Raw genomic sequence first — 22,016 nt, forward strand, 5'->3', positions numbered from 1 at the left:
AACAAAAGTTTTCCTGCCCCTTCCTTTTCTGTAGAAAAAAATATATTTTATCCTTTAAAAATTTCTAGCGAGAATCAAGGTACCAGGGCTACACAAAAGGAGATAAAGCTCATGAGCATTTGATTAAAGGGGAGAATCTAATAGAATTTGGAAGAACTAAGGGAGAAATAGGAAAGTTTGTTGTACTCTTCAGTTTGCCTCTGAAATAACGGCAACTTAAGTAACTGGAAATGTTGCATAAAATTACTTTTATTTTGGAATGCATGGTGCTTTATGGTGCCTGATATAACCCTTTCTTATTTATATTTTCCTTTTTCAAATGTTCATTGATTATATTTCCTAATTAATAGACCAATTTCACTTTTTGCATGTAGTTTTGACTTTGGAGATTTGCTTGAGATGCTGTGAGTGGCTTTCAGAGCTCTCTATTTTTACACTTTTTCTTTACATGTTACCAATTAAAATGATTTTCTAGCCTTGTTTTTAAAAAAATAAAGTTAATTCTGTTATAGTGTATCATATGAATGATCACCCAAAGGAGGGGTGCTGATTTCTTTTGTCACATGCCTCCATACGCCAGTCAGGAAATAGCTATAAAAATAAAATAAGATTCATATTGGAATGTGCTGAAATGAGTAGATTGACATTTGAAATCAGAGAACAAGAGGATAAACAATTTTATAAAATTTGGGATCTATTCTATCAATGGTTAGACAATAAAACATGGTAATGAAATATGTAGATTCTTAGAAAATAATAAAAATATAAAGATGTATTCTTTTCTTATTATATTTACAAAATCATTGTAGGATAGATTTGAGATGATAATATGAACTGTTATAAAACATATTAAGTAAAACATGATTATTTCGTGAAACATGAATGAATAAAAGTATAGTCAAATGACTGATTAACAATGATATTAATGTATTTAATACTTGATCGAAAATATGAGAATATATACAATGTAATTGTAATTGAAGACTATGAAATGGAAGCACAAAACAATTTGTAAACCAACCAGCACACTGTATGTATATATATGGAAGATGGCTTGATGTTTTTATGTTTTGTTTGTCTATGTTCGTCTTAAAAACCAATAAAAATTAAAAAAAAAATTTAAAAAAAGATTCGGACTTTCGGTTTGAATTTCTTCGCCGACAGACCGAAACTGCGATTGTGCATGGTTTCGATCTGTGCTCACTGCCAGAACGCCCTGAGCCAGCTGGTTTCAGGGCTAAGCCACCCTGTAGAGGTGGTGAAGAGGGGGGAGACTGCCAGCAGGGTTGAGGAGAGCCACATCTCTCCTCCTCAGCTGGCTTTACTCCTTTTTCTGAAGGCGGTTGCAGCAGTGGTCAGAAATGGCCACCTCAGAGAAGAACTCGACCGGAAAAGAATGTGCAGGAGGAAGATAAGAGAAAGTTTTAGTTGACTGGGTTAAACTACAAAAGCAACAACATAAGGTACCCTGGAATTTAAACTATAAAAAAATAACATTGCTCCCAAAGAAGATTTTGAAGCAGTGAAGGAGAGAGGGAAGGGAAAGGATTTGGTTTTTTTTCTTCCCTTCCCTATACTGACAGCTAAGAGACTTAAGCAAGGACTTGAAAAAAAATCCACTTTGACATCAATAGGCATTTAAGCTGAAAATAAAATGTCAAAGGGATAATAAAGATTTCTGGATACTTAAAAGCTTTTCAAAGCAGGAAAGGACAGAAAAAGAATAAATGGGCAGGATCTGGAAAATGGAGGAGACTGCCTGGAACTAAAAGGAATTTACAGTGAAACTTCAACAAGATTCCTAAAAGATACATTTTAAGTGAAACTTGGCAACAAAATAATAGAACCCCAGGAAGAGAAAGTGGAAAAAAGAAGCAAGAAGAAACAGCTTTGGATTATTTGGATTACTTGGTGATCTTTGGATTTTTGTTTATTGCATTTAAATGACTAAAATCAATCAGGTGGTTGTTTAAAAGTGTTTAAAATGGCATTTTCTATCTCTTTTAGAAGATCTGAAAATGGAACTTAAAAAGTACAAAGAAGATGCACAAGAAGGGAGAGGTTCTTTTGGCTTCGTATTTCAATTCTTAGAAATGGAGATCTGGAACTATGAGAAACAACAAGAAACGCTTGCAGAACAAGAAGATGGGGACAAAGAAGAAGCCATCTTTAATGATCAAGTAATTTTATGTGGGGGGGGGAAAGGAAAGGGGGGAAGAGAATGAAAAGTTTAAGATTTGAAAAAACAACCAAAAAAAGAAGAATAGTTTGAAAAATAAGTATAATATTAGAAAGCAACAGAAGAGGGGATTACAGAAGAGAGAATTAGAAGTAGAGAGATAAGGGGTAAAAAGGGGAGGGAGAAGAAGAGGGGGAAGAAGGAAAGGAAAAGAAGTTATAAAGGACAGAAACAAAGATATAGAGAAACAGGGAAAAGGTATAAGAATTGAAAGTATAAGCCTGTTTAGAGATAATGGGTGAAAACTTAATTGTAAAAGGGATTCTGCAAAGGTACATAAGATGGGATTGTTATATTACAAATAGAAGTAATTTTAGAAAATATGATTAAAATGATGGATAAAATATTTATCGTAATATAGTGGAATGTTTGTTAATAAATAAATGAATTATCTATCTGATACACTGAGGTTGAGGAAAGATGCCATCTCCCTAGAAAACAAGTAGCGGCAGCTAAGCAGCCATACTAAAGCAGGAAGGCAGACCTTCCTTCCTGTGTCAACATTCAGGATTTCTCAGAAAGATGATTTGATCCAGCCTTTCCTTCTGTATGTGTGTGAATGGCAATAGCTCCACTCTTCACCACCACAGAGATATGGACCTCTGTAGTTTTCATCAAGGCAATGCAGCATATATAAAAGCAACAGATATTTGGTATGCTGGTAGACCACTCATGCAATTGACACACACACACACACACACACACACACACACACACGGAGAGAGGGAAGGAAGGGAGGGAGGGCGGAGAGACAGAGAGAGAATGAGAATATAATATTATATATATAAACATTGCACCCTATTGTTATTTCCCTAGTTCACAGCCTTGTCCTGTCAAAAATAAAAATTCACTCTAATCCTAGATCTGGTACAATGAATTTCCTGCCATTTTGGAATTAGCTAAAATGATACATTAGAACAGCTTCTCCCATTTTAACAATAACTATCCATGTCACCTTAGTAGTTAAGTGCATACCATAACGTATTACTTTATTTTTTTTAAAAAGCTTCAAGCCTAAAGGTCCAAAATAGCCATACACAAGGAAAAAAACCCTATTCAAATGAGATACAATGGAGGCTATTATATTAATCAAACACTACCAATACATAATTAGCAGCTGATCTTGAGAGAACTCCATTAATAGTTAATTACACCAAAGATGCAGATACCTGCTTGTCACTCAGATTCCCCTGCAGTAAAGAATCTATGAAGATGTGTCGGCTGAAGTTCTTTCCTTGTCGTTCTTTTATGACTTTCTTCAAGACCTGCTCCATTTCCATCAGGGCTTTAAGCACAAAGAATAATGAGGTCATTTCCTAGCTAGCACAGTGGGATGCCCTAGAAACATATCATGTCATGTCAGGCAGCCGGTCTTTGGCTTCTGAAGACTGCTTCCCTCGCGGATGAAAAATGATTTGGAATACATTTATTTTCATCATAGCCCTATCCATTGGTTCCACAGATATAAGTCTGTATACACATGCAAGTATGAATGGAGAAATGAAATGTTACCTATCAGCCTTCAGAAATTACAGAAAACTTATACTAAAAACGGGTATTGCAGAGTGTTGAAGGAAGGATAGATGGGATTGATTTATTACTCTATCCTGCATTTGGAAAATAGATGAACAAATAATGTTCATAGTGTGTGTGTCTGTATACATGCTAGATAAAACAGTAGCATTTCTGATACATTCAATAAAACATGTTGCTATGCAGAAATGTTCAATTAGATCACCTTGCCAGGAATATGTGTCAACTAGGTAGGAAACAGAACTCACCATCTTCATACTGCTTTTTTCTGGTCGTGCTTTTATCAAGTGAACCATCTAAGAAACCCTTTCCAATTTCTGCCCAGATCTGAAATAGAAATAAATGATAATAATCTTTCTTAGTTTATTATTAAGTATTTATTTCAGTCTTACCAGAATATTAAATATGGTTTCTGTACTAAGGTAAGGCTGGTGCTAAAAGGGAAGTGATTAATAACTGTCTCACTTAACAACAGAAATTTTGGGTTCAATTGTGATCATGTCAAGGACTACCTGTACTTATAATGCGTTATAATGGGTACATAGGCTGTCTACTCTGCTAATTACAAAAACAGAGGGACTTCCTCACACATGAAATAGTACAGAACTTATTCCAATTTTTAGAAAGAGTTTAGATGAGTTTCACAATACTATTGGACAATTAAATATATTAATTGTAACTACTGTAAATATTACATTTAAAGTCTGAGATAAAACAGAAGATAACATTGATACAGAGCAGGCTAATTCAGAAAGAAGGCAGAGAAATTGCATATTGTCTACCATTTTAGATGAAGACTTGTTTTTGTTTTCACTCACACTTAAATCTGCACTTGGTTTGCTCAGTGTGTTCAGACTTTAAGAAAACACCTCTCAACTCAGTGGATTAAGGATGCTTATTTAAAAGTTCTTAATTCAGATATTCCAGCAAGGTATGCAGCACGGCCCACAAGTCAGGCTATCGAAGCCTATTTTAGGAACTGAAATCTACATTTCCCTTAAGGTGAATTTAGCCTCTGGTGACCACATGTACATTTCATGTTGGTTTTCTTGGCAACAATGTAGATTTTCCATTTTTAAAAATTTCTCAGCCTAGTCTATAGCCTGGGAATTTCCTTGTAGTTTCCCTCCAAGGTCCAATTCGGCTTAGATTTTTCAAGATCAGACAAGGTCAGCTAAGCAGTGTTATCAACTTCTCAATAACTGAAGGAGATTAGCAAAGCTATATCTCTGAATCAATGCCTTTGTACAGCTATGTGATTTGTCTCTTTGTGGTAGAAAATAGAACTGAAGAAAACATTCCTGCCCTTCTTTCTGCAGACTTACCACATCATGGTTCCTACGAAATCGGATGACTTCCTGGTCATCTTCAAACCTGCTGCCCATAGCTGTCTGTGTAACAGCCTTCATTGCAAAGCCTAACATATGCTGACTGAGGGGCACATGTTGAGACTCGGGGAAAGTTAGCCATTTTGTTAACAATTCTTCTGACAGCTTAAACAAAAGAAATAAATGTGTCAATCTCTTTATCCCTACACATTCCCATGAAACCAAAAAACACAAATTAAATATTATTACATGGCCTGTTGAACAGAAAAGCAGGTCAATGCCTTTTCAACTATTCTGATGAAATCCATCTTTACTCATAATGCCCATTTAGCATTGAGCTACTGTTATAATGTCTCCCATCTAGTAGTGCTTTGGGAAAGGTGCAATGATTCTTAAGGCATGCAGAGAGTATCTGTGCAATTACAGACCTCTAGTAATTTTACTGGACATAGCTGGACATTTGATCTGTATGATCAAAAAGATGAGGGGCATGGAGATGTTTCCTCCAAGAAAACTAAACAGAAATGCCAACTGCAAAGGTTCTGAATCTTTGTGATACCACAACTTATAAAAATAAACGTGGTGACTCACATGCCAAGAATAAAACTGACTTGATTGGGACTAGGTATCGACAAGTAATAGATTGTTATTTTTATTTAAATATATTATTGCCACCCACTTCCATAGACTCTTGATGGTTTACAAATACAATACAGAACAATAAAAGCAGGTAAAAAAAATATAACCTTGCGGGCAAATTGGACTAAAACAATCTAACAGTAACAATTCAAATCAGAAGGCATTTTAAGTGTATCGGAGGGGGGGGTGTTCTCAAAGATGGGCTCTATGACAAAGAAGACATGCTTCCTCAGTCCCATAACATTATAAGATGTAAGAAACATGGTGCATATCCACTTTAACAGAATGTATCAGCCAGACAGAAAAAGAGATGAATGGACCCTCAGGCATCCAGAACCAGTACTATAAACAACTTTATACATAACAACCAGCACCCTGACTTACACCTGGACTTGCCAATAATGCAGCTCAAGTAGCAATGGTGACATAGGCATATTGGGATTCAGCAATTATTATTCACATTGCTGCATTTTGTACTAGATGTAGTTTCCAGGTAGTCTTCAAGAGTAGTCCTATGTAGACTGCATTGCAATAATCCAATCATAACATGACCGGTGTATGAGTAACTGTCTAAACAGCCCTAGGTCAAGAAAAGATGCAACTGGGAGATGAAGTGTGCAAGGAGTCTCCTGGCCACAGCTGCCACATGCTCTTTGAGCAATAGCTCCAAGTCCAGAAGGACTCCCCCCCTCAAGTTGTGCCCTCCTTTAGAATGGGGAAGTGCTTTCATCATAAGGCCAATGATGAAAATGTTCCATATCCCAAAGGGCCAGACAGCAACCCCACTCAATTTTGTCAGGATTGAGCTTAAATCTTTTCTATGCCTCTAGACCCAAACAGTCTCCAGACACTGGCCCAGCCTTGAGATATAAAGCTGAGTAACCTCAATAGAGTGATGACACTGACCACTAAACTGATGGATGACCTCACCCAAGTGTTTCATGTAAATATTAGGACGGGAGAGTATCAAGCCCTATGGTACCTTACCAATGAGAGGCTGTGGGTGCAACCACTGAGGAAGAAGATGAATAACTGCAGCAGTGACATCCACTCCTAACCCCCATAGTCAGTCCAGAAAGAAGCCACTGAGAGATCAATACATATCTCCATTTCTGCTCTGCCAAGGATCATGACAAGAGTAACCTGCACTGCTCTGTACCATGCCCTGATATGAAACCCAACTGGCACATGTCTGGATGTACTATTTATTTTCAAGAATTAAATTTTAAGTGACAGACTGTGTAGGTTTTCAAAGTACCACTTCTCACTATGGGCTTGTTATTGGTTTGGAAAATATAAACTCTGCTAAACTCCACTATGTGGCAGAGGGGGGGGGCGTAAATGAGGCAATTGTCTGTGCAATCCTAATCATGTTTAAAACATGTTTAATATTAATAGTAGTGCCTTGGGTGCAATCCCAAAACATCTCAAGCATTACTTGAATACCATTGGCATTGAGAAAATCACCATCAGTTATTTGCAAAAGGCAGCTTTACTTGGAAAAGTTTACATCCCAATGACACCTTTAACACCATCAAATATCCCAGGTCCTTGGGAAGGATTTCATAGGTGAATAAAAACGCTAAATTCAGTCTAAACACCTGTTTGATTGTGTGACCAACCATAATATAAAATGTATGTGCCGACTGACTTTCAGCATCTCTGGATGACTCACAACAAAGAAATTACAACATAATCGATATGACATAAAAATAAAGATAAAAAGCCAATTGTTTTTAGTTTGGAAAATATAAGCTCTGCTAAACTCCACTATGTGGCAGAGTGAGGGGGTGGGGTGTAAAACAGTAGTAGGCATGTTCATTCGTGTTTTAATTTAACTTGTCCTGAAAACCCAGGAAAAATAGAAAATGGAAATACACCAGACAAGATTTAATACTGAGGAGTCACTTCTAAGAATGCTGAATGCTTACACAAGATAAGCAACTTTCAAAAACCTTAAAACATCTGATTCTGCTCCACGCGGCCTTTTAAAGAGATTATTCTGAATCATTTATTTGTTTCCCCAGGAAACAAGCCTTCCCATACACCTGAGCAAAACTCTGCCCTCAGATAAAGCTATTCACCTTCTGGATTACAGGAAAATTACTCGGCAGCAGCTTGGTGACACCATTTTCATACAGTTTTTTCCTCACGCAGCTCTCAGCCATGTCTCCACCCAGGCCTGACTGATACTGCAACAAGGACTTTAACATCGTTTCAAAGGGGTCCGCTGAAAGAGAGAGTGAAACACAATAAATCCCTACCATGCTCTAAAGAAGTTCCCCTATTTTGGCTCCCATGGTTCCCAGCAGGGGTGGGATTCTACCTGGTTGGACCAGTTCTATAGAACCGGTTGTTACAATTCTGCGCAGTTCGGAGAACCGGCAAATTGCTCGGTTGGCTGGCACCGCCCCTCTCCACCCACTCACTCCTTACCTGGCATGCGTGCCATCCAACTTGCCTGCCTTGTACCTTGCAATATTTACATACATGGTGTGCTGTGAGTTAATTTTATGAGCTTGCTTGCAAGCAAATTTTATGTGACAGACTCAGGCAATAGATTGCAGAAAGATAGATCTCTGAGTGAATCTGTGATTCTGTGAGCAACTCAATCTGCCTGCTTGCTTTGCCTGATTTTGGGTAAAAGTTGCTCTTTTTTAATAAAAAAATTCAACATTTACATAAATATTTACAATATTTACATACAAGCCATGCCCAGCCAGTCACATGACCACTAAACCACACCCACAAATTAGGCCACACACAGAGAACCAGTTAAGAAATTTGAATCCCACCCCTGGTTCCCAGCCACTGCTTATGCTGGAAAGGAGGAGGTTAGGAAAGACTGCTATAAATCTGTCAAATTAGTTCAGAGGCTTGCAGTTAGTTACATGGCTGGGTGCTAAGTATTGGTACCTAAAATATCAATTTTTCTTTAAGAGCAATAAAACCAGAAGATGCAGAACTGTATACCCATATCTTTGTTCCTACATGTCTGTATTGTCCAAATGTCCAAATAACAATTTTTGTCAATAGTCACACATGCTTACAGCTTCTAATCCTTCTGTAGAAGAAAGGGGGAAGTAAAGTTTGTGGTCTCACAGTAAGAAATCAGGCAGTCAAGAAAGTCTCAAGCAATGTAGAAATAGCCTCTCCTGTAATAATCAGTCAGAACTTGGCAAAACCCAAGTTCATTTTTATTTTAATAACCCTATCCCTTGCTTCAATGACATAATGTAACTTTTACCAGATCGTTAAGGGAGTACTCCTTAAAGTATGTTTTTCATCCATATTGAACAAAGCAGAAGCCCAACCAGTGCTTCATGCCAACTGGACCAGCTCCAGGTTATAGTGATTATGTAGCTCACTTTGCCTGCTGACAATATCCTTTACCCAGTACTGTCAGATGCTCAGAGATTCTCAACCATCTGTTGTCCAAGGCAATTTGCAAAAATGCTACTAGTTTATAAAGCTGGTGATAATATGTCTCTTACAAAAAGCAATAGTAGAGAATTTTAACCCCAGGTTAAAATTTTCTGAGGATCAGAGAGGTCACAAAGCACCAGTGGATGTATCTAAAGGCACAGATGGTTTCATGCAGACCTTAAGTTTCAGTCCTTTATTCTGTCTTACTAAAAGAAAAGATTTCCACAGACCCAAACACATTACAAACCGAGGTGGAAATATCTGTAATGGAATGTGGTAGATGACACTGGGGGAATGAAGGAAATGGCTAGGGAACAATCAGACAAGAGTATGTATGTATGTATGTAGGTAGGTAGGTATTTATTTATTTATTTTGTCAAACAATTATTAGATAACAGGTATAAGTATAAACATTGTTATAAATACATGAAATGGATACGAATAACAAAAAAAAGAAACAATAGGACAGGGACGGTAGGCATGTTCCCTTGTTCCTTGCAGGCAGTTGGTTAATAGTCAGAGGAAGAAACTTTGGAAGGATCGTCCTAATTGATCGGACACCTAAAAGTGGCAGCAAGAAATTTGTACCTTCAGATTTGCAAGATTCTGTTAATGTGTAGCCTTATAATAAAGTAGATTTAGTTCACCTAGTTGTGTTTCCTGTCTGGTTTACCCAGAAGGCCTAACAACACCTATTAACTATTAAAGCCAACCTCTTTAACACATTCTTTGGCTAAGTATTTGTAAACAACAATGGATCATGCTCAGTATTTCCTAGTCGAACCACAGACAACTACAACGATCTAATACATATTGATTTTACAGAAGACATTGTTGAAAAAGCACTGCGCAATCTAAAACCATCTCTATCTATTGGACCTGATGGAATATGTGCCTACTTCTTAAAAAAGCTACCCACTCTCATAGTCGAACCTCTAAGCATAATCTTTGAAAAATCTTTCAGGACCAGCTCCTTGCCAAAACTATGGTCACAAGCCACAGTCATCTCCATCTTCAAAAAGGGAGACCCCAGCCTAGTTGAAAATTACAGACCAATCTCTTTATGCTGCGTCACCTGTAAAGTCACGGAATCAATTATTAACCAATCCATCATCCTCCACTTAGAAACAAACAACCTACTCTCTAATAAACAATTTGGTTTTAGGAAAAAACTATCATGTAATCTGCAACTCTTACACTGCAAAAACATATGGACTACACAACTTGATCAGGGCAAAACAATAGATGCAATCTACATAGACTTCTGTAAAGCCTTTGATTCAGTGGTACATGGCAAACTACTCCTAAAACTAAAATCTTACGGTATCTCTGGACACCTGCATTACTGGATAGAAGCATTCCTGTCAAACAAACAACAAATGGTCAAAATTGGAAGCGTCCTATCAAATTCTGTACCTGTCAACAGTGGTGTCCCCCAAGGCAGTGTTCTAGGACCAACTCTTTTCATACTCTACATAAATTACCTCTGTGATCATATCAAGAGCAACTGCGTTCTCTTCGCTGATGATGTAAAGCTATTCAACACCACAGACAATACTGCTACCCTTCAAAAAGACCTTGACTATGTATCAGAATGGTCAAACAAATGGCAACTTCAAATCTCAACAAATAAATGCTCTGTCCTACATATTGGCAAAAAAAAATCAGAAAATAAAATACAGGCTGAATAGTCAAGACCTTGTTGATGATCCAAACTCTGTCAAGGATCTTGAAGTACTCATCTCAAATGACCTAAGTGCTAGAGCCCACTGTAACTACATAGCCAAAAAGGCATTAAGAATTGTTAACTTAATCTTACGTAGCTTTTTCTCTGGTAATATTACACTAATAACTAGAGCATACAAAACATTTGCTAGACCAATACTCGAATACAGCTCATCAGTTTGGAACCCACATTACGTATCTGATATTAACACAGAGAAAGTCCAGAAATATTTCACAAGAAGAGTTCTCCACTCCTCTACTCGTTGCGGAATACCTTATGCCACCAGACTCGAAATTCTAGACCTAGAAAACCTAGAACTACGCCACCTTCAGTCCGATCTAAGTATAGCATATAAAATCATACATTGCAATATCCTACCTGTCAATGAATACTTCAGCTTCAACCATAACAACACTAGAGCAAACAATAGATACAAACTCAAGGTTGATCGCACCAAGCTTGATTGCAGGAAATACGACTTCAGCAATAGAGTGGTCAATGTCTGGAATACTCTACCTACCTGACTGTGGTTTTTTCCCCCAAACCCCAAAAACTTTAACCTTAGACTTAGACTTAGACATACTTCTGACCTCATCCCTTTCCTAAGAGGTCTGTAGGGGGCGTACATAAGCGCACTAATGTGCCTACTGTCCCTGTCCTATTGTTTCTTTTATTTTGATTTTTTTTCTTATATGTATCCATGTATTTATAACTATGTTTCTACTTATACCTATTATCTTGTAAGCAATTGACAAATAAAAAAAAATACCTCAGCTACCATGCTAACCCTGTGGGTGTCTCAGAGACACTTGCAATTCACAGCTTGGAACACTGCATCAATGGTTGTATACAAGCTATTTCAAAATGTATGTGCAATCATAGTGTATATGTTTGACAGAAATACTTGAGTTTCCTACTGCATTAATTACAGAATATGTGATGCTAAACCTGATGAATTTAAAGACATTCTTAATCAGAACAAATTATGTTACACTAAATTACAATGAAGTGTTATTGCAGCCAGAACTTGAGAAATCCAAAAGGGTCATTGTGTAACCCAGCTCTGCCTTATTAAATATTCTGGTCTACCACCCCCCATTATTACTCAACATAACCTCTATTCAACAGAATCTTGTCATTTTTTTTTCCTCTGAGTATCTTTGGAAGAGAGGGACAAAACCAAGGCCATCTGATAAAGCTCCTGATGAATAGGATTGACCAAAAATATATATATATATACTGAATCACGTACTGCACAAGTGTAAGCAAGGCATAGTAATCAAAGTAGTAAACTAGGAATAGGAAGACTAGGGTTCAAGTCCACTCTCAACCATTGGATCTTACTGGGTGATTTGGGGCCAACTGCTCTCTCACATAGGATTATTATTGTGGCAATAAAAGGAAAAGAGATTTTCATGTAAGCTGAGCTCCATTAGGAAAGGCAGTGTGTGAGTCCAGCAAATTAATAAAATAGGTGCATTCCATTAGAAAACTACTTTGTCCCTGCTTCTATGAGCTAGATACCCAACCTATTCTATAAGATGCAGCAGCAACAGTAGAAACCTCTGCTGAATATTGTATGATTTGTATCTTAGTATAAATGTATAGAACTGCACTATAGAGCTGTTTTATTCTCCCTTCTTGGCAGTTTGCTATGTAAATGTTCAAGTGCTCTTTAAATGTGTGACTCAAAGAACGAAAGGAGGGAACCATCTAGGTGCTGTTGACTGTTCCACCCACTCTCAAGCCAAGTATAACAAAAGCAGTATGGTGCAAAATAAAAGCATGCCTTAAACAAGGGAGCTTGGCAAGCGGTTGGCAACAGAAGGCAAACATGCCATGAGTAATATGAACCTAAAAATCACACAAAATCCAGAAAATATATCCTGCAGAGCACATGCTGCAATCTCTGAAGGCTGAAATCAGTTTGTAAACTACTCAAACAATTCATACTTCTATTATTTCTACTGCTTAAGAAACTTCCACCTTTGTCCAATTTTCTTCTTTGCTTGAGTAAGCCAAGTACAAATAGCAGAGTTACAATTGAGGATTTTTATCTGCATCAATAAAGAGAGAACAATAAAAAGCCACAGCAGTACAGTAGCAAAACAGCTATCAACAAAAGAACTTTGAATTAGTAGAGATTAAAAAAAACCCTCCATAATGGATGCAACACAAAGTTACAGTGCATACCTTTACATTTGTGTATTCAGAGAAAGAAGAAAAAGATATTTCTCTTTTAAAAAAGAGAACCACATTTATTCTGGTGTATAGATTGAGTTTGGAAAGATGGACAAGACATGAAAAGCAATTTAGAGTTGAATTCAAGGGAGGGAGGGAGGAAGGAAGGGGAGATTAGGAGAACTTGGAGAAGAAATTGCAGATGAGATTGGAGGAAACATGAGAAAGAAACTCAAAACAACCTTACCTTGATTTTGCTTGTTTACCATATTTATAGAGCCATCCATCTCACCTCTAGTGACTCACTATACATTTAATAGTTTTTTATGGGATGAGTCAGAGAAGAATGGGCAGGTTTTCAAGATTTTTTTATTCTATACTATCACAATTCACAGTATTCCTGGTAACCTTGTTGTGCCTGTTTCTTTAACTGATCTGACTTGCAGGATTGAGAATATGAAAGGAAGAGGAAGCTTCAAATTTCTCAATATGAGTTTATCCCACCAGTTGTTCTTTCATGTAATCCTTGTCCATATCATAGTTTCTTTAGTATAAACTTATGTCCCACTGTTTCAAGCTTCACTCCTCAGTTATGCAGCATATTTGTACTATTAAATTACTCATCACAATGCCAAATTGAACCTTTTCCTTCTTAGGCAGGTCAGTGCCCTTCCTGCTGGCTTAAATGAGAAAGATTAAAAATGGAAGTTAGATACATTTTATGCTCTCTTTTTGCATTTATTTTTTGGAGAAAGGGAAGATATAAATCAGGACATTTTAAGGCTGTTTTAGACTGTGGAACTTATTAAAAACCTATTTGATGAAAAAATGATTTTTCATTACCAGAACCCCTGATCTAGAGGCAAAGCTCTAGGAGCTGAAAGTCCCGTGTGCAAGCTTTGAAATTCAGCTGCCACATTTTTTTTTGAAGGGGGTTGGAGGAGTTGAAAAGTTCAAGGTTATTCTGTATGTCATATTAAGAAATTCCAGTTGCAGTTAATTGGTTCTCGTGATTTATGAAGCGTAGAAGTGGGAGGAGAGAAGGTGGATTCTGTGTAATGAGCAAAAATATTTCACTTTGGGACATACTTTAGACATACCAGATCTGTTTCTAAATAAATCAATTGGAGAGAAAATGTCTCGGAGTGATTGATATCATGGATACTTTCTGGATGCCTCACATTTATTTCCCAAAGTCTTCTTTCATTTTTTGAAGGGGCTTGGCTGATACCCCAGAGTTCTTTTCCCAGAGATGGGGAAAGATCAACAATCAGCTGAAGTTGGAGATGTGCAGGGGGGAGTGTGTGGAGGCCCTCCCTTCGGAGCATTAACTGAATCTGCCAGCCCTTGTTTGGAGGAGATGGTGGTTGCTTTCAGAATGGCAGTAGAAGAAAGAGATTTGGGAGCCATACCGAAGCATTTCAACTCAAGAAGTTGTTATAACCCAGATGTAACCTAGCTGTCTGAAGAGAAATCTTTCTCTAGCACCAGGCATATTGCTATTCTGTCAGATTGGAGGGAAGTGAGACAATTCGGGTTGGAATTCTCTCAAGAAGGCACCCCCTAGATTTATCCTGGAAGTCCATCAAGGGCAGATTTACACCAACAGTTCCAGAATTTAAAGGTGACGGGTTTGGGCTCACAGTCTGTTTGGATGGGTGGAAGCTTGAGACCACCCATATTCACTTACCCAAGTATCATGAGGAACGAGGAGACTATACAGATGCCAGTTGGAGAAAACCAGAAAGAAGCATCAACTGACAGAGGTATGTTGTAGCCTCTGAGGCAATCCCCTCATTTTCCAGAAGGACTTTTGCCCCCTGCAGAGAGTATCTCTCCAGGGTGGGGATTTTATCCAGGCCAGGGGTGGATTCAATGCCAATGGCAGCCAGCACCAACACAGCCCTGGTCTGAAGGGGGGTTGCCCAGACAGCAGACAGCAGCCACTTCCCCTCCCACCCAACCAGGGAACCAGGCCACACCCATCTTCCTCCTGGCAACCACAAATGCAGCCCCAACCAGCAGCAAGGCCACAGGGACCCCAATTCCAGAGAGGCACCACCCAGCCAGGATTCAGGGGGCTGACCCAGCCTACGTATGCCACCCGGCCTGTTCCTTTCATTCCAGTACAAACTGAAGGGGCCTGGCATGTGCCACCTCCGCAACCACAACCCAGGCCAGACCAAATACCCTTTAAGGCCATATCTGATGGACACCATGAACATTTCAATTATTTCCTCACTCGAATCCGATCCCATTTAGAACAATTTGGAGATCAATATGCCACAGAGTGCGATTGGGATGAATGAAGGGGATGCTTCAGACTGGGTGGCCAAACTACACAACGAATAAGCCCCCAAATTACACGATGTAAACAGATTTATTCAATTATTAAGACTCAGATTTGAAAATCCAGACAGGGTAGCAGAGAATGAAGAGAAGTTAATGCAAATGAGGCAAGGCAAGCGACACTTGTCAGAATTTATTTGGGACTTTAGAACAGTCGCAAGCCACTTCATGGATTGGCCTGAAATAATGACTTTACGCTATTTTAAAAACACCATTGATCCAGAAGTAAAGAAGGTCTGTGAAATTAGGGGAATCCCAGAGACCTTATAATTGTGGTATGCCGCCTCCCTCAGTAATATAGACATTTTTATGGCTGCTATTCTTCCTAGTAATGACAGTTGCATTTTCGTCCATAATTCCAAATCTTTTTTTGTTTGTTGTAATAGCTTATTATAATTATTCTCCTTTATTGCCTTACAGTGTGCTGTCAGCCATATTCCCAAATATTTAAGTTTTCTTGTTGTTTGGAGTCTGAGCACCCTCTCTAATTTTGTTATTTGTAGATCCGTTAAGGTTTTTACTAGAAGTTTCATTTTCTGTCTATTAATTTTCAATCCTGCCACCGTTCCATATCTTTCTAGTTCCTTAATTAATATTTATCCTTTTTCTATTGGACCTTCCATAATAAAAGCCATATCGTCTGCAAAAGCTTGCAGTTTATATTCTTGATTTTTAATTTTCAATCCTTTTATTTCAGGATTTTGTCTCACTCTTTCTAATAGTATTTCTAATCATAGTATGAAGAACAGAGGGGACAATGGACAGCCTTGTCAGACTCCTTTTTCTATATTTATAGTATGGGTATTCTCTCCATTTATTATGATATTTGCTTTTTGTACTGAATAAATTGCTGTTATAATATTCTCAAATTTGATGCCAAAATTCATATCGTAAATTTGCTGAATCATAAATTACCAATTAAGATTGTCGAAAGCCTTTTGAGCATCCAAAAAAACAAGAGCTACCTGTTTCCCCGTATGGGCTTCATAATATTCCAAACTATCCATTATTATTCTTAAATTGTTCCTAATTTGTCTATTTGGGAGAAATCCATTTTGGTTTGGATGTATGTAATTGTTCAGAATTTTCTTTAATCTAGTAGCAATAATAGTAGTAAATATTTTATAATCTATTTCAGATTATAATCTATTCAGCAAAGAAATTGGTCTATAGTTTTGTATCATTCTGGCATCTGAATCCCCCTTCAGGATTAGCGAAATTAATGATTCTCTCCACATGTCTGGCATTTTAGCAGATAATACTATCTCATTATATAAATCCACCATTATTGGTCCCACTTGTTCTTCTATTGCTCTATAAAATTCTGCTGGGAAGCTGTCCGGGCCTGGGGTTTTATTACTTTTCTGGGTTCTAATTGCTTGTTTTAATTCTGTCATAGATATGTCCTTCGTCAAAAATTCTTTCATCATTCTTTCATGTATAAGATGTTTTACAGGTGGCATTTTCCCCCGACAAGAATGTTCAAGAATAAATCCGAAAAATGTTGGAAATGTCATCAGACACCTGGCTCCTATTACCATATGTGGTGGACTTGTGCGGATGCTAAAAGATACTAGACCAAAATCCACATGTGGTTGGAAAAAATGACAAAAAACATATAGACTTGAAACCAGAGATATTTTTATTGGGAATTTTACCTGAAATATATAGTAAAGACTTGAAATAATCTGATTGTAAATGTATTAACAGAGGCTAGGATTGTATTTGCTAAAAATTGGAAAAATGAGAAAACACCATCACAGGAGGAAATCATTAAGAAAATTTTGGAATGTGCTGAAATGAGTAGATTGACATTTGAAATTAGAGAACAAGAGGATAAACAATTTTATAAAATTTGGGATCTATTCTATCAATGGTTGGACAATAAAATACAGTAATGAAATATGTAGACTTTTAGAAAATAATAAATATATAAAGATGTACTTCTTTCTTGTTATATCTACAAAATGATTTTAGGATAGATTTGGGATGATAATATGAACTATTATAAAACAAACTAAGTAAATTATGATTATCTTGTAAAACATGAATGAATAAAAGCATAGTCAAATGATTAATAATGATACTAAGGTATTTAATTTTTGATTGAAAATATGAGATTATATACAATGTAATTGTAATTGAAGACTACGAAATGGAAGCACAAAACAATTTGTAAACCAACCGGCACACTGTATGTATACATATGGAAGATGGCTTGATGTTTTTATGTTTTGTTTGTTTATGTCTGTTTTAAAAACCAATAAAATTTTTTAAAAAATATTCTTTCATCTCATCGTTAATTTCTCGAGTTCTTTTTTCTCTTAGATATTCCCTTATCTGATCTTCATCTACTCTCTCTTTCTTATACAGATTCTCAAAATATTTATGTGCAATCTCTTTTTTCTTCTCTATTGTATATTGATAATTTCTACTTTCATCTTGTAGTTGGTAGATGGTTCTTTTCTCTCTCTTTTTTGAGCTTATAAGAGAGCCACAAATCATCTAAGAAGTTAGATTAAGAATGGAATTGATAGGCACATTCACAGAGCAATACTGAATTCTTTTTCTGAAATTTATTCCTCAGTTTAAAAAACTGGAATATATGAATTAGGTTCAGTATTGGGCTCTGCTAGTACTCAAACAGCTATTCAAGAGAATGTAGTGCAGGGGGGCAGGACTGGCAATGCAGCGGTACGACGCGCAATCTTGAAGCTCCAAGATCGATCCAGACTGACCCTCCTGTACCATTGCTTATTGACGGCGAACAACATTTTGAAGTTAGAGATATTCTAGACTCTCGACGACGGAGGGGTCGGCTCCAATATTTGGTTGCTTGGAAGCATTTTCCTTCGTCCCAGGCTGAGTGGGTCAGTGAAGAAGATGTTAGAGCCCCTAGGCTTGTCAGAGCATTTTGTTCTAATTATCCTGATAAACCCTAGATACGTGTCTCTTTTATGTTAACTGGTTATTAAGTCGTGCCTTTTATATTTCCCTCTTTTATAGGACTAACATCTTTTTTCTAGAAGGCTGAATGTCAGCCTTCAAGATCTTCCTCCTTTCCTTTGCTTCTTTCTGGCTGTCATGAGTAACGGGGGGGTGGGGGTGGAAGGGGGAAATGTATGGGACGTGAGCTGAAACTGTTACTAACTGATATTGTATAAACTGGGGAGGGTTTCTAATTCCTGCTTAGCTTTCTCTTCTCTGCGCAACTGCAAACCTTTATCTGAGTAAGCCAAGGTCAACTAATCATCACCACCTGGAGATGTCCACATGATGAAGTTCATAACTTTTAATTGGAAGAACCATTTGAACGATTGGGGGTGAGAACATTTCACTCCCTTGATATATGTGATGTACGTGCCTATTTCCCCAGATTCAGAATTTTCTTGTTGCTACCACTGGCTTCCAGTAAAAGATATCTTTTCTCTAATTACAAGAGTCTAAGTGTTTCTTTCTTGGATTTTGAACGGAGCACCAGCTGACAAACACCTGCAGGAAGCGAATTTGCCCCAGATACCTAAAGAGACTGAAATGATGTTAGAAAGCAATATAATGATGATGGAACTAACTGAAGCTCTTAAAAAACAAAACAACGGACAGGCACTAGGTCCGGATGGACTTCCAGCAGAATTTTACAAGACATTACAGGAATCATTGAATCTTCCATTGTTAGAAGTTATGAATGAAGTCATGTTGAAGAAGAGGATATCCAAATCGTGGTCAGAAGCATATATTATGCTTGTCACAAAGGAGGATGCCGACCCACAGCAAATTAAGAACTATAGACCTATTCCCCTGCTAAACTCAGACTATAAAATCTTTGCTTCGATATTGGCAGAAAGACTTAAAAGATATTTAAGATACTTTATTCATTCTGATCAAAATGGGTTTCTTCCAAAAAGACAAATCAAACAAAATATGAGAATAATTCTGGACACTTTGGAATACTATGAGGCACACCCTGAAAAACAAATGGCTTTGATATTTTTAGATGCACAGAAAGCCTTTGACAATGTGAATTGGTGATTTATGTTGTTACAGCTGGAGCAAATGAGCTTTGGTAAGAAATTCAAAGCCATAGAAGCTAACAAACAGCAAAGGTAATGATAGAGGGGGAATTGACAGATTTTATTGACATAAGGAAAGGAACAAGACAAGGTTGCCCACTGTCATCTCTGTTGTTTGTGTTAACTTTAGAAGTGTTAAATAGAAATATCAGAGAAGAAAAAGATATAAAAGGAATGAAAATTAAACAGGAAGAATTTAAACTGCAAGCATTTGCAGATGATCTGGTTTTTATTTTAGAGGATCCACTAGAAACAGCACTTAAATTGATAGAAAAGATAGTGGAATATGGAAAAGTAGCTGGTTTGAAAATAAATAAAGATAAAATGAAGATTTTGACAAAGAATTAGTTAGTAAGACAAAAGGAAGAACTGGCAGATGTTTTGAAGATCCAGGTCACAAATAAGGTTAAGTATTTGGGGATATACTAGACAGCAAGATGCAGTACACTTAAAAGAGAATAACTATCTTAAACTCAAACAACAGATTGTGGCAGATTTGGGAAAATGGGAAAATTTACAATTATCTCTAATAGGGAGAATATCAACAATTAAAATGAATATATTACCTAGAATTTTATATTTGTTCCAGACAATTCCAATTAGATTAAGGAAAAATTATTTTGAAGATTTAAATAAAATAGTGTTGAAATATATTTGGCAGGGAAAGAAAGCAAGAATAAAATCAAAACTGTTACAAGATGTTAGAACAAGAGGAGGATTTGGCCTACCTAATTGGGAATTATATTCAGGCAACAAATTTGATGTGGGTTAAGGAATGGATAACATTAAGAAATACTAGATTATTAACACTAGAAGGACATGATTTGTTGTTGGGATGGCATGCCTTCTTATATTACAAGGGAACTAAAACACAAGGGTATTTCAGAAGACACTATACATGAGAGTCTTTGTTATTAAATTGGGAGAAGACTAAAAAGCAGTACTATTTAAAAATTCCAGTCTGGTTATCGACTATTGAAGCATTTTCATATCCAATAACATATAAAAAGGAACAAACAGTTAGACATGGTGAAATATTGAATGAAAAGGGTGAAGTTAAATCTATGCAAGAACTAGAAGAACAAGGTATAAGGATGAATTGGTTTTCATAGGTGCAAATACACTCTAGATATGATAAAGATCTTAAAACAGAACGTTTTTATGATAAATTGACTGATTTAGATAAAATTTTGACAGGTACTGATGAAAAGGTGATTTAAAAACTATATGGACATTTATTAGAGGTTAAGCTAGAAGAACAACAAATTAAAGAAACAATGATTGCTTGGGGGGGAAATTTTGGACATGGGATTGATTTAGAGAAATGGCAAAAACGTAGTCTCAAAATTATAAAATGACAATGTCAACAGCATATAAAGAAAAGATGTTTTACAGGTGGCACTTACCCCTGACAAGAATAGCAAGAATGTTTAAGAATAAGTCCAAAAAATGTTGGAAATGTCATCAGATACCGGGTTCATATTACCATATGTGGTGGACATGTGCAGAAGCTAAAAGATATTGGACTAAAATCCACACATGATTGGAAAAAATGACGAAGAAACATAAACTTTAAACCAGAGATATTTTTATTGGGGATCTTACTGGAAATATACAGTAGGGAACTGAAATATTTTATTGTAAATGAATTAACAGCTAGGATTGTATTTGCTAAAAATTGGAAAAATGAGAAAATACCAGTGCAGGAGGAAGTTAAGAAAATAATGGAATGTGCTGAAATGAGTAAATTGACATTTGAAATTAGAGAACAAGAAGATAAACAATTTTATAAGATATGGGATTTATTTTATCAATGGTTAGAAAATAAAACATGGTAATGAAACATGTAGAATTTTACAAAATAAAGAGAACAGAATTATACAGAATATAATATAAAGATGTGTTGTGGCCCCGATTCCCGAGCCTATGCTGTCAGACCTGGAAGATGAGGAGGAACTGGCAATGCCTTCCTCCCCAGGACCTTCATCTCTGGCAATGCCTTCCTCCCTGATAATGCCTCAGGTTTCATCAGACAACCGAGAGGAACAGCCTGAGATTAATCAGGAGGAAGGCATATCGGAGCAGCCCTTGACAGGGAGTAAAGAGGAAGAGTGTTGGCTTGATCCTAAGCAGCGTCGTAGGGAGAAACGTGAGCAGCAACATAGGAGGAGTGGGAGGGTCAGAGCGTGAGCTGAGTCATTGAGCCACACCCCACAGGGGATAAAAGTGGGTGTGTTTTCAGCTGGAACTTTGAACAGGACAAAGTTTAATCTTACTTCAGATTTTCTGCGTTAATGATTTTTGTGGATTGCCTTGTAATTTTCTGTGAGTAGTTTTTTATTTGTTATCAGTTTGGACTTGGCAGGCAGAGGGTGTTGGAATGCCAAGGATATTATCAGTTTCAAAGAATTAACTCTGTGAAGTCCGAGCCAGCTTGCCTGCCTGTGTTTGTGTGAGTTCGTATTCTTTCATCTTTTGGGAAAGAAAAAAAGTGAGACAGAACATTTTTGTCCCGTACCTGACTT

The 22,016-nt window shown here is 37.0% G+C and overlaps 1 protein-coding gene across 2 annotated transcripts in view; it reads right to left on the reverse strand.

Annotated features, from left to right (window-relative positions):
• CYP20A1 (cytochrome P450 family 20 subfamily A member 1) overlaps positions 1-22,016 on the reverse strand; it is a 50,389-nt gene that overhangs the window by 14,663 nt on the left and 13,710 nt on the right. For both annotated transcript variants that reach the window (XM_087916421.1, XM_087916372.1), the window contains exons 4-7: positions 7,824-7,969; positions 5,098-5,265; positions 4,021-4,099; positions 3,409-3,524 (exon numbers count right to left, since the gene is read on the reverse strand). In XM_087916421.1, coding sequence (XP_087772547.1) covers positions 3,409-3,524; positions 4,021-4,099; positions 5,098-5,265; positions 7,824-7,969 — 509 coding nt within the window. The remainder of the gene's footprint in view (positions 1-3,408; positions 3,525-4,020; positions 4,100-5,097; positions 5,266-7,823; positions 7,970-22,016) is intronic.

The sequence above is a fragment of the Pseudonaja textilis genome, chromosome 1 (genome assembly GCF_049901715.1).
Source record: "Pseudonaja textilis isolate UNSWEBS1 chromosome 1, rPseTex1.2, whole genome shotgun sequence".
In the NCBI taxonomy this organism is placed as follows: Eukaryota; Metazoa; Chordata; class Lepidosauria; order Squamata; family Elapidae; genus Pseudonaja; species Pseudonaja textilis.